The sequence below is a fragment of the Plasmodium gallinaceum genome (assembly GCF_900005855.1).
Source record: "Plasmodium gallinaceum strain 8A genome assembly, contig: PGAL8A_v1_78, whole genome shotgun sequence".
Taxonomy (NCBI): domain Eukaryota; phylum Apicomplexa; class Aconoidasida; order Haemosporida; family Plasmodiidae; genus Plasmodium; species Plasmodium gallinaceum.
Genome location: NW_021628241.1, coordinates 50,347 through 64,196, shown reverse-complemented (window position 1 = coordinate 64,196; position 13,850 = coordinate 50,347). Strand labels below are relative to the sequence as shown.

Genomic DNA, 13,850 nt, shown 5'->3' with positions numbered 1-13,850 from the left:
ACTTTGTCGTTAATTGATTTATTAATCCACTATTTAGTTACTTTTGATAAATAATGATTTAAAAAAAATAATAAAGAGTTTGTGGGATATTCTCTAAATCTTTTTACTAATTATAAAATAGTCTTCTTTTGTATGACTCTTAAAATTAACAATAATATATGTACTAGATTAAGTCTTATTATATTTTTACACAATGAAAATTTTATACGTGTTAATAAAAAAAATCTAAGAATAATCTTAACATATTCAACACACCTCATTTGATGGCAATTAATAAATATCCATAAATAAAATTATTTTTTATAAAAATATAATTCTTTTTATAAAAATGCATTTTACTTTACTATTAAAAACCATTCACAACTCTATAGGAAAAAAAAATATCCTTAAATATCATTTATTTTTATTTATTTATTTTTTTTTTAATTATCAATAAAAAAAAACGCCTTTGTAAAAAAAATTGAAAGGATAAAAAGTTTCCCCAAAATAAATGGAAAAATTTTACATTAAAAATTTTATATATATATATATATATATATATATATATATATATATATATATATATATGTGCATATATTTTTTATATATAAATACATACATTATCTCAAATATTATACATATGCAGTTAAAAATCTGTGCTATTTTTGTGTGTTGTTAATAACTCAAAAAATCTGATAATACTATTTATAGAACAAATAGTACTTTAAGAATAAATAAAATATTGAAAATTAATATATTTTATATAAATAATTATAATGTCCTGGAATATGTTATTTCATATTATTCATAGAAATTATATAAAAATTACATATTAGTTATGAGAACTTTTGCCATAAATAAAATTGGTAGAGATGGCCCTATACACGTTTTATAAGTTTTATTATTCATTATACTAAAAAAGTACATCAAAGGTCAATTAATAAATCATGAGATGATATTTCTAAAAATAATAATAGTATTAATTAAGAAAATATATAGCTTAATTTCTATATTTATTTATAAAGAGAAATATACCAAATTACATCTATATAAAAATAATAAAAATTTTTATTTTTATAATAATTACACCAATACATATAATGGGCTCATGTATATATATATATATAATTAAATTACTACTGTTTTTGTTAGAGAAATTTAATAATTTTGTTTAATTTTTCTTAGAGTACCATATAAATTAAATATTAATTATAATATATAGTTCTTTAAGCATTAATAGAATACTAATTAAAGAAAAATATAAAGACGTACTCAACAAAAGGTATTAATAACATCTTTAAATAATATAACTTGTAATATGTATATAAAATAAAGAATCAATTACACACAAAGGATACCTATAGCAATGCTTTAATAGCAATAAAAAATTATAACATAAATTTTTATATAAAAAAAAATGTTCTTTTTTTCTTTTACATTCTTAAAAAAATAAAAATGGGAAAATTTTTTGATAATCTATTTTGTATTATTATTATTTGATAAAAATGTTTAATTTTTTTTACAAATAATTAAATTTGAATTTTAAAAATTACTTTATATGCAATCAAAGGTTTTCCAATAAAGACTAAAGTATTAATAAAATAAGAAATTTTTTTTATTAAAACAAATATATGTCTTCTGTAAAATAATTATCTTGTAATAGTAATAAAAATGTATTAAATCATTTTTATTTATAAAATTATAAACGTCATTTAAAATAAGCTATTTATTTCATGTTAGGTAATGTAATTACATAAAGCTCATCCATTACAAATGTATTTCTAAAATAAAGAAAAGTGAATTTGGACAATTCTAAATTCTTTATTAATTTAAATTTTCAACGATATATAAAATCCATTGATCATTCCATTAACATACTAAAGAAATTAGAAATTTTTAAAAAACTGAACCTTTAAATGTGTTATATGATATATTTTTTCTGTATTCATTTATATATGAAAAAATAAATAAAACATTATATTTATTTTAAAAAATTCCCATAGTTATTTTATATTTCATATTCTTCATCTGAATCTTCAATTTCATTTTTTCTTCCATATAACAATTCATCTTCTGGATTAACTAAATATTCTGGACCCATTGTTTCTATGCCATCTCCATCTTTACTATGTAAACTTTCATCAAGTTTTTTATTCCACGTGTTGATTTCTTTTAACTCTCTATTCTATATAACAAATTAAAAATAAATAAAAAAAAAATTTTTTTTTTTATCTGATATATTTCATTTAAATAAAAAATTTACCAAATGAAAATAATTTACATATAATTTCATTATTTTATCTTACAAGACTAGATGATTGATAAAACATAGGAAGTAAAGATAATAGAACAGTAAATGCAGCTAATATAACTGCAATAAGCATTGCCATTTCGTAACTTTGGCAATTCGGCATTACAGGATTATTAGAATTCCCAAATAAGTTATTTAGTTGCTTATCCATTTTCAATTTCTATAATTTTAAAGTGACAAAATATATTTTATTAAGAAGTTACTTTTTATTTTTCTATAAATAATGAATGTTAATCTAACTAAAAATATTTATTATAATTTAAAAGTTACAGGAAAAAATAATGAAAAAAATTTGCAAGTAAAATATATTATTTATTGAAATAATGCATATGTGATAATGATTAATTTTTGCAAACTTTATTATAATGCTTATATTTTTTTCTACCTTCTATAATAAATATAAATGTATTTGTTAAATTCAAATATGTTTTTAGTAAAAGATAAAATTTGTTCAAATGAAAGTTTTAAATTTTCGTCAAAAAAATTCATATAAAAATATTTTATGTTTAATAAGGAAATAATTTTGTTAAATAACTATTTCTTATTCATTTTATATTATTTATATTGCAATTAACATATTTTATTTTTCTTAATTTTAATTAGTATTCAATATTTAAAAAAAATTTATATTATTAAAATAAATTGAATATATTTATGGTATTATAGTTAATTTTATTTTTTCCGTTAGAAGGTTGAGATAATTAGAAAAAAAAATAACATACCACTTTTATATAAATATGAAAATAAAAATTGTAATCATTCTATGATAAATAATAATAATTATAAAAAATTTTTATTTTTGACATTATTTAATAGAAAAAAATAACAAAAAAAAAAAAATATATTTTATGTACTTATAACTAGAAATCAAAAAGCAATTTTTTTTTTCTTAAATTTGCATGTAAGATAAAATATGTATACATAAAAATATATATATATATATACATATACTATTAATATAAAACGCTGCAACAAGGAATATAACAAAAATATTCTTTCAGGAAAATTAAAAAATTTTTTTAAGCGATTTTTTTAGTAAGAATATATGTATATATTTGTAAATTTTATAATTCCTAATATAAATAAAATTACTATTTTATATTTTTATATTAAAGATAAAAATATCAAAAAAAAAAAAATTTTAACTTTTTACAAGTTATTAATCTTTTAATATATGATTATATAAATTTTCTTTATATATAAAGGAAAAATTAAACACCAAGAAAAAACTTTATTAAAAATGAAAAAAAAAAAAATTATGTATTAATCCTCATATATAATAGAAGGAATATCTATTTTCTTTAAATCAATAATATCAGTTTTGTATGTAAACACAATATTAATTTTAACACACATTGTACGAAACCATAGCATACATTATATAATTATAATTGCAATTTAAGTATTTAAAGATGCAACAAAATTCTTAATGAATTCAATATTTTGATAAAGTACATTACATTTGAATTTTATAAAATAAAAACAATGATAACATGAAAATTAAAGTGATTATATAATTATAAAAAAATGACAATTCAGATTTTTTTAGTTATTATAAAACATTTTATTGATTTTTTCTAAGAGAATTATGTACAATATAATTTGTTTTTCATCTAAATGATCAGAAAAGTAAAATAGTAACTTTTTTAATTAAAAAAAGGTTTTTCTACCATATACATCAAATAATTTAATTATCTATACATATAGTTTTTTCACTGTATATATTTTTAATAATCAAATATTTATGTATATTTTTCTTTAGTTTATTTTATGATTATAACGGAAAAAATGCTATAATATAAATTCATTTTTTTGAGTAAGTTTTGTTTATATATATATATATATATATATATATTAGTCCTTTAATTAGAAACGTTTAGTTTTTTCTATTCTTTTTCTATTTTAATAATAAATTTGTAATGTTAATTTAATATATTTATATTTAACTTATTTCATTTTCATATGTATAAATTATAGTATTATAGGAATAAAATATCATTGGTATTAAAAAAATAAACCATAGAAAAATTGTTATACTTTATATAATCAGTAAAATAATTAAATTAATTTTGCAACTTTTAGTCTTTTTATTTTAAATATCATGAAGAAGATAAAAAATAATTATTTAATACAAATTATTGTAAAATTTTTTTTATATGAAAATTCTACTAATAATAAAAATATGCTTTTTACTATTATATATGACTCTTATTAAAAATTTAAATAAATATTTTTAAAAAATGAATCTATTTTTAATATAAAAATGGATGTTATAAAAGAAAATAAAGTTTATTACTTTACTATAATATTTATATATATAAGTTAGCTTTATATTTATTGTATATTAAAATTAACTTAAAAATTTATGAATTTATCCGTACAAGACTCATGTAAGAATCTTTAACGAACAAATTAATAAAGAACGTGTAGAGTAACCATAATTGCTTTTGTTATCATAAATAATTTTTTTATAATGATATGAATGTTTAAGTTCTTTAAAGTTTAATTATATAAAAATATATTTAATATTTAGTCCTTATATAGCAATTAATAAAAATAATCTTTATATTTTTATTATTTGCCTTAGTACTTTGTGTAACACATTATTCGTATGTTTTATGTTTGTAAATATGTAATATTATTAAACTTTTTAAATCTTATAAATGGTAATGTAAAATAAAGCAAAAAATTATCTATTTATGCTAGATAGTTAAGGAAGTTCCATACAAGTTTGGGTCAAAATGATGTATATATATGCATATTATTAAAAAAAAGGCATTTTTTTTTTTTTTTTTTTGTGACATTAGATTTGTTCGTATTTATTTAATGTTTTTTTCTTAACATTTTTTTTTTAAAATATTTTTTGATAATTAATGAGTAATTACTAATGAATTGCATTTTTTTCTACGAGATAGGAATAACATTGGTTATATTTAATTTAATATATGATAAAAGGTTCTTATGCATATTGTATTTTTAATGAAAAATATTTATAAATCTAAATAAGTATCTAATAAGATAGTTAATATGTTAAAATAATAAAAATATTGAATTAATAAATTTCTATTTAAATTTTTATGAATTTTATAGAAAACAAACTATTTATTTAATGTTACAAATGTAATTATGTAAAGATTACATATTAGTTTCAAGAAGTATTTTCTTATTAAAAAAATTAGTAGTGACCATATACTTGCTTTTAATTACTTTTTGTATTCAATACAATACTATATTCTTAGAAAAGTATTAACAAATTATATATCGGGTCTATAAATAATATTATTGGTCTACTTTAAATAATATTTAAAAGAATTAGATGAGTAAAAATATTTTATTTGTACATGCCAAAATACTCGAGAAATGTACACATTTAAATGCATACACTAAAAAAAAAAAATACATTGTATTTCTTTTATTTGTGTGATTAAAAAAATATTAAAAAGGAAGTATTTTTTTCTGAGTCCTATAACGATATTTTAAAAATAAAAAAAAAAAAAGTTACATTAGAAAAATAAGTTATTATTTTATTTTTTCTTTGTAATAAATTAATGACATTTACAAATAAATATAATATAAAGAAAAAAATAAAATTACAATTAATTCATTTTCCTTTTAAATTCAAAGAACATCATTTTGTATGCGAAGTTCAGGTTTAAGCAACTTAATGCACATTTTTATTAATTATACCAAACAACTTAGGGATTAATTATGAAATTTTTTTTATGAATCATGTTTTTTTAAATTTTTCTATAATTTTTAGTCTTTTTTTTACTTTTTTATATATTAATGCAACTCAAAATTATTCATAAATAAATATGTAGCTTCCTTTTTTATAAATATAACAATATATCTTAATTTTTAGTATGTAAGGATTTACTCTTTTTATACAATTTTTATTTACATAAGTTAATTCTTAATGTTATATCTAATAAATCAGATTGATTATGTTACACAACAATTTTATCTTTATGAATGGGATATAAATCTCTTTGCCTCATTAATAAATATTTATTTATTTAAAAGATCCGTTTTCAATATCAGTAACTCTATGATTTATTAATTGCGTGTTTATTAACTTTGATAGTACTGAAAAAACAAATTAATAAAGAGCATTAGAAAAAACTTTACTTAGTTTATTTTAATTGAAATAAAATCTTATGCAAACTATGTACATTTTTTAATTAATATATACTAATAATTATATCAGTTAATTTACACAATACTTTATATATATTATATCTAACATTATATTTTTAAGATTTCATAAAAAAAAAATACTCTAAATACTGTTAGTAAAAGTTATTATTAACCTTTTTGATAATAAGAAGTAACATTTGTATAGAAAATAAATAGTCATGCAAGTTCTAGATAAAAAAAAAAGTTGTTAATTTTTTTTTGTTTTCTTTTTGATATATTTAAAATAAATAAAAAAATATATTTATTTTTTTTAAAAATTGATTTAATAGTATGGAAAAATAGGAGAAATAATTGTTGAAAGAAAAGGTTTCTTGTAATATATTTTATTTAAATATATATAAGGAAATTTTATATTAACAATAATAAAATTTTCATATTTTGTAGTTTTTATATAATTATTTTTTATTCTGTTATTTATTTGTGTTTGTTAGTTTGAGAGGAATGAATTTGAATTTCCAAACATCACTAACAATATTATTAATGAAACATATCTAATTAAAATCTGTAATTAAATAGGATTTACATTTTTTATAAAAATGAGAAATTTTATTAAAGTAAATCAACACTTCTTAAAAAAACGACGAATGCTCAATGAATTATACTGTATAAATACAGTTTACTGGTTTATAGAATTAAAAAATTAAATTTAGATTCATTAAATTACTAGAGAAAACATTACCTGCTTTTTATTAATATGCTTGTTCAATACTGTAACAAAGACATTGAAGAGACAATTAATAAACCATGAGATGATTACATTGATTTATTATATCTTCAACGTCTTTGTTAGAGTATTGTTTTATTAACTGGGTGTTCGATGACTTTGCTAGAGTACTGAACACATAAATTAATAAAGAGAATGTAAAGTTGCTTCTATTGTTTTGATGTATTTGTATATATTTTTATTTGCTTTGAACGAGTGATCTTTAATTATAATCTACTTCGTTCAGCATTCTTTTATTTCAATAGGCATTTATTTACTTTAATAAAAATCCTTATTTTTATTAAAAATTTAAATACTTATTTAACATTAATTATTAATTAATTATAATTACTACTTTATTTATTATTAGTTATATTCAGCAATTATTTTATATTGCTGTTGAATTAACAAACACAAATAATTATTAACAAAAACAAAATAAATTATATAAATATTAATTACATGAAAATTTTATTGTTATATGTATAAAATTTTGTTTTACGAAATTCATCATCCAAAATATTTCATTTCATTCCTCACTTCACAAAAAAAAAAAATTCTCTTTTTTTTTTTTTTTTTTTTTTATTTTTTTTTATATTTTAAAAAATTAATTTTTTTTTTAATCAATTTTTTTCCTGATTATTTTTACATTTTTTTATCAAATATTTTTTTTTTCTGACAGTCTTTGTACTTTTTTTTTAATAAAAGTACAAACAAAAGAAAATCATCAATTTTTTTTTTTTTTGTGTGCGTGTGCATAACTAACTTCGTATTCTTCATTTAAATAATCCTTTAATTTTCCAAAAAGGTTAATAATGCCTTTTATTAACCAATGATTGAATATTATCCCTGCGACTTAGTATGAACAAAATGAAGTATTTTTTTTTTGTTTATTTTTCTAAATATTATAAAAGTAAGGTCTGTAATATTATTTATAGACAAGCTATTAAGCTTCAATGATTATTCTTACATTAGCTAATGAAGTTTTAATTATTTTGATATCTATTATTTGTTCTATGTATGTTATTGATATTTCAAAAAATTTCCACTTCTATACATTTATTACTATGTAGCTATTGATGAGAATTTTACATATTTATCTTAATAATTTAAAATATCATATTTTTTTTACTTTAAAATGATATTATCACCAGCACATACCACTATATATTTTTCTTGAATTAAGTCTTTAAAATTATTTTCCATTATTTTTTGAAATCGTGATGAACTTACTTTGAATCCAAATGGAAATATATTAAATACAAAATATACATAAATGGGTAATATAAAACATGTATGTTTTTTACTATTTTTTTTTGATGAAATATTATAAAATTTTTTTTTAAGGCCTATCTTCAAGAACCATTTAATACCTAGTGAGTAAAAGATATTAATTGTTATTTTGAATTTCTAATACAATAAAAAGATTACATATAGAACTTTTGGTTTATAAATAATGGTATCACCTATTCTAAATAATATTTAAATAAAAAAAATAAATAAAAAAATTTTTATTTCTGCATGTTAAAATGTGGTGAAAATGTGCACACATATACCCGTACAAAAAAAAAAAAAAAAAATACATGCAGTAAAAGTACATTAAAAAAAATAACTGCACTGTAAGTAAATACACTGAAAAAAATGTATATATATTTTATTTTTTTTATTGTAATAATAACTTAAAATTATTAATTTTTTTTTTTGTTAATGATTTTATTATTATTATTTTTTTCTATTTGAGAATGACAATGTAGACTATTTTCTTTTTATGAAAGATTAAAAATGTAAGATAATTATGATATACATGGGATATTATGTGAACTAACAGCAATAGTAATTACTTGATAGAATTAATATATAATATTAATTAATAAAAGTGATTATTTTGCTTAGTATTTTTATTTAATGAAAATGAAATGAGTTTTTTCTAGATTCTCCTTATTAATTTGTTTTTTTAGTACTATCAAAATGGTTAATAAAAGATATTATTAACCTTCTTGAGAATAAAAATAACTAGTTATATAAAAAATAAATAGTTATCTATACAAGTGTTAATTATAAAAAAAAGAAAAAAAATTAGATGATAATTATTTTTTTTTTTTTGATTTTATAAATTAAATATATAAAAGAGTTATATATATCTTTTTGGAAAAAAAAGAGATAGAAGGATGAAAAAAGTTTGTTGAAAAATATAAAAAGTAATTTACAGAATGAAGATTTTTCTTATGTATTGAATTTTTATTTTAAATTTTTAAGTGAAAATTTTATATTAACTATAATAAAATTTTCATATTTGTAATGTTTCCATAATTTAATATGCATTTAATCAATTACATATGTTTGTTAATATAAAAGCAGCGGACTTAAGTTGCTAAATATTGTTCATAACACAATATGTAGAAATATATTTAATTAGGAATCGTGTTCAGTTTGAATATAAATTTTTAATAAAAATGAGCATTTTTATTAAAGTAAATAAATGCCTCTTAAAAAAACAATTAATGTTCAATGAAGTAGGTAATATATAAAATCAGTTTATTGGCTTATAGCATTAAAATTATACTTAAATTAATTAAATTAGTAGAGGTAACTCTACATACTCTTTATTAATTTGTTTCTTCAATACCTATACAAAATCATTGAGGAGGCAGATAATAAATGACAAAACCATTGAATAAGCAATTAATAAAGCACTAATTTAGTCAAAGATTCTCTTTATTTTCATTTGAACATAAATATCCTTTATAAAATCCTTTAATTATTTGAAAAAAAATTATTTTATATAAAATAATAATTTTTCGTTAAAATTATTAATATATTTTTCAAAGATTACTCCAATTCAAAGCAAGAATTTTTTTTATTATTTCTAAATGAAAAAAAGAAAATTCATGAAAAATAATTAATTGTTTTAGAATTATTTATATATTTGTTTCAAAATTTTATATTTATACTAAATATTTAATATCTAATGTAAATAAGTGCTCTTTTTATTAATTTTTTTAAATATCTTATAAATTAATTAGATATATAAAAATAAATAAAATATTAGATAAACATACTTCATTTAAAGAATTATAAGGTTAAATAATTTAATTATTCATACGATGTAATTAATTTATATAATGCTTTCTTATTTATAGGAAAAATATGTGATAATAGACAAAATTAATGGACACTATTCTGCATGCTCTTTATTAATTTGTGTGTTAAATAATTTATAGAAGTTTGTTAATAGGAAATTAATAAATCACATACAAGATGGAATGTTTCATAACTTAGAGGACTAAAAATAGATATAAATCGAAACTCTCTAAAAATTTTAGAAGATCAGGACATATTTAAATTGAATTGATTTTAATTTGCAAGATTTTTCAAGTTAAGAATAAATATTTTTTTATATATAATTTATTTGTATATGATTACTCATAATTTTTTTTTGCACAAAAAGATAAATGAAACACTGGAAAGAATAAAAATATTTTGTCATATTATTTCTATTTATTTTATTCTTGTATGCTTATGAAAATGCTTATTACGTAATATATAAATATTAAGTACTAAAAAATTATTTTTTTAATTTAAAACAGGAGTATTAATAATATTAAAAAGTGTAACTTATAATATTTTACATTATCTTTATTAATTCATTTTCTTAACATTCTAGCAATGTCTTTGAACAATTGAGAATAAATAGAAAAGTTAATTTACCAGTTAACTTGTATAAAATGCTTGCTATATCTTATATTAGTACTATGTATTAAATATTTCAAATTTTTGGTAGTTAAATATTTAAACAGAATATATTCTCTTTTTACTATTATAGAAATAATTGCTTTAAAAAGCATAACATATATTATTTTACGTACTTTTTACGAAATTAGTCATCCTATGCTTTATAAAAGTGTTAAACATAGAAAATAACAAATCAGTAATCAAGTAAATTTTTATTTCATAAAAGAAACAATACATCTCTTCTTCATATTTACACTTTTTTATATATAACAAAAAATAAAAATAAGTAGCTAGCAAAAAAAAAATATATTTTCCTTAGCATTAATATAATATTATTAGAAAAACATCATATATTAAACCCAAAAGAAATTTATTTATGTTAATTTAATATTATATTGTTTATCTGTTATTTAATTATCCATATTAGAATTTCTCCTTGGTAAAAATTTTGCCATTATATTAATTGATCTGAGGTTACATCTTCATCTATATAGGGAAATTTCTTGTTGTAACCAAACGCACGAAGAAAACTATCTAATCTACTTCTCTTTACGTTTTCCGTTTTTTCTTCTTTTAATAATTTAGGAGAATTTATTCTTTCCATAGGTATTTCATTCAATCTTTTTTTTGCTTTTTTTTTTTTTGGATTATCTCTTCCAAGAAATTTGCCAACAGGAGTATACTATATTGTAAATTAAAAAATTATTTTTAATGAGTGTAATTTTAATTTAATCAAATGGTTTCAAAAGAAAAAAAATTTATATATATGTTTTTGTATAAATAACTTCGTCTCACCTTATAAAGAAGAACAAAAACTAAAACTCCCCCAAGAAGAGCAAGAGAAACAGGAAGAGCAGCAAAAGCTGGTGCACAATATAATCCTACGCATGCTGTACTAGTTAAGCCACCACCATGTTGTGGAGGGATTAATGCGGTTGAATTATTCATAATAGTAGTAGAATTATTCATTCCACTTGTAGGAAGAACAGTAGGTAAATCACTTGTATCATTTGTAGAAGAGGTAGTAGAATTAATATGAGAACCAGATGAAGTTGTAGGTGATAAATCACTTGAGGATGGCAAAGCAGTTGTAGGAGATACAGTTGATTCAACTGATGAGGTATATATGGACGATGTAGTTAAGCCATATAATTGAGTAGGTGTGGGTGATGAAGTAGAATTAGATGATGTAGGGTTAGATGATGCAGATGTAATTGATGAACCATTATTATTTGTTGTTACATTTTCTGGACTTAACATTCTGTGGAGAAGTGAATCTTTTATGGAATTTAATAGAGTTTCTTCTGTAAGTTTTTCCCATGAAGCCAAGGTATTATTTAAAAAACTCTTTTCATCAGGACCTGGTGATAAATTTAATGTTTTTGTAATAATCCCACCTTTTTTATGCATCCAATCTAAAAAATCCTGAGCATTCTTAGCTGTAAAATTTTTAGTTAATTTATCTAGTTCATCAAAAAATTCTCCTTCAATAGACTCTAACCAAATTTTAAAGATATTTTCAATTGAATTGGCTGATCTTACTCCTCTACTTCTTTTTATTTGTTGCTCTTCTGCTAGAATTCTTCCACGTATGAGACATAATTCTGTTTTTAGGTTATTTTTTCCAATTTCAAAACTATGAAGTGGAATTACATTAAAAAATTAAAATTATAAAAATTAGTTTTTATACAATAATGCAAATTTTCAAAAATATAAGATATAAATATATTTTTTATGATGATTATTACTTTATACTGTAAAAATATTGGAATATACAAATTAAAAAATAAATATAGATAATCATCATTGGGAAATAATATATTTTTATTTTTATTATTTTTGAATATTCCATTAACTCTGAATTTAGTAAAATTTACAAAAAAATATCATTTGATTTATAATTATTTATACCATTAAAATTTACCGTATTATTTCAAGTAATTCTAATGATATGTTGTAAAAAAATATATTCTATTATTATTAAACAAATTTTTTGAATATAAAATAATTACTAATATTATCGAATAGTTCTTAATACGTTGTTCAATGTAACATATAATTAAAAACTATAGAAATCCTATAGATTATACTTGCAATTTTTTCAAATATATAAGTTAAAATAGTTCTCAAATAATATGAAGAAAAAAGAAACAATGAAAAAGATAAAAAATAAAAATATATATTTTTTAATTATACTATTTTCGATTTAAAATATCTATACATGACAAATTAATATTTAACAAAAACAAATTAAGCATTAAATATAAATCATCAAATCTTTCATATTGAATAATTAAATTAAAAATTATAAATATTTAAAAATTTAAATTTACTAATAAATATCTATAATTTGTTAGTAAATAATTTTAAAATACAAAATAATTTATCTATTCAATGAATAATTTTTTTTTAATATTTTAGATAAATAATTTATAGTATATATTATACAAGATTCCTATGCATGTAAAGCAAAAAAAAATATTTAAAATAGTTATACTAATGTTTAATTCACAAAACATCCCATTATATAAACTTTTAGTTTTAACCATGTTCTATAATGAATTAAATTAGAAACTAATTTTTTATAAAAAGAAAAATATACTTTATGTCGTAAAAAAAAAAAAAATAATAAATATTACAATTATTTAAATCGTTAATAAAAAAAAAAAATAGATAATAGTATTAAATCAATAATAAAATTAGTTAATATATCTTATGGGTACTATAGTAGTGAAAAAAGAAATACAAATAATATAAGTTCTTTAGAGATTTCTATGTTATTTAATGTATTTACTATATTTAATATACAATTAATTATGATTTTGTTATAATGTTAATTTTAAAAATTAGCAGCATTCTAATTAAAAGATCATTAAAAAAATAATTTAAAATTAAATTTTATTCATTTTACTGTATTAATACATTTGA

The 13,850-nt window shown here is 17.9% G+C and overlaps 2 protein-coding genes across 2 annotated transcripts, besides 4 other annotated features; both read right to left on the bottom strand.

Moving 5' to 3' along the window:
• Positions 1 to 1,987: 1,987 nt before the first annotated feature.
• On the bottom strand, positions 1,988 to 2,441 carry PGAL8A_00266300 (hypothetical protein; the record flags this gene model as incomplete). The annotated part of the gene is made up of 2 exons (XM_028671638.1): positions 1,988 to 2,164; positions 2,286 to 2,441. 2 exons carry the CDS (start codon positions 2,439 to 2,441, stop codon positions 1,988 to 1,990), a joined length of 333 nt encoding a protein of 110 aa, XP_028528271.1.
• A 4,373-nt stretch (positions 2,442 to 6,814) lies between these two features.
• Positions 6,815 to 7,232: a repeat region.
• A 49-nt stretch (positions 7,233 to 7,281) lies between these two features.
• Positions 7,282 to 7,853: a repeat region.
• A 268-nt stretch (positions 7,854 to 8,121) lies between these two features.
• Positions 8,122 to 8,558: a repeat region.
• Positions 8,559 to 9,158: 600 nt separating this feature from the next.
• Positions 9,159 to 9,867: a repeat region.
• Positions 9,868 to 11,376: 1,509 nt separating this feature from the next.
• Positions 11,377 to 13,180, bottom strand: PGAL8A_00266200 (PIR-like protein; the record flags this gene model as incomplete). Its single annotated transcript, XM_028671637.1, has 3 exons — positions 11,377 to 11,604; positions 11,718 to 12,558; positions 13,119 to 13,180. The coding sequence occupies 3 exons, from the start codon at positions 13,178 to 13,180 to the stop codon at positions 11,377 to 11,379; spliced, it is 1,131 nt and encodes a 376-aa protein (XP_028528270.1).
• Positions 13,181 to 13,850: the final 670 nt, after the last annotated feature.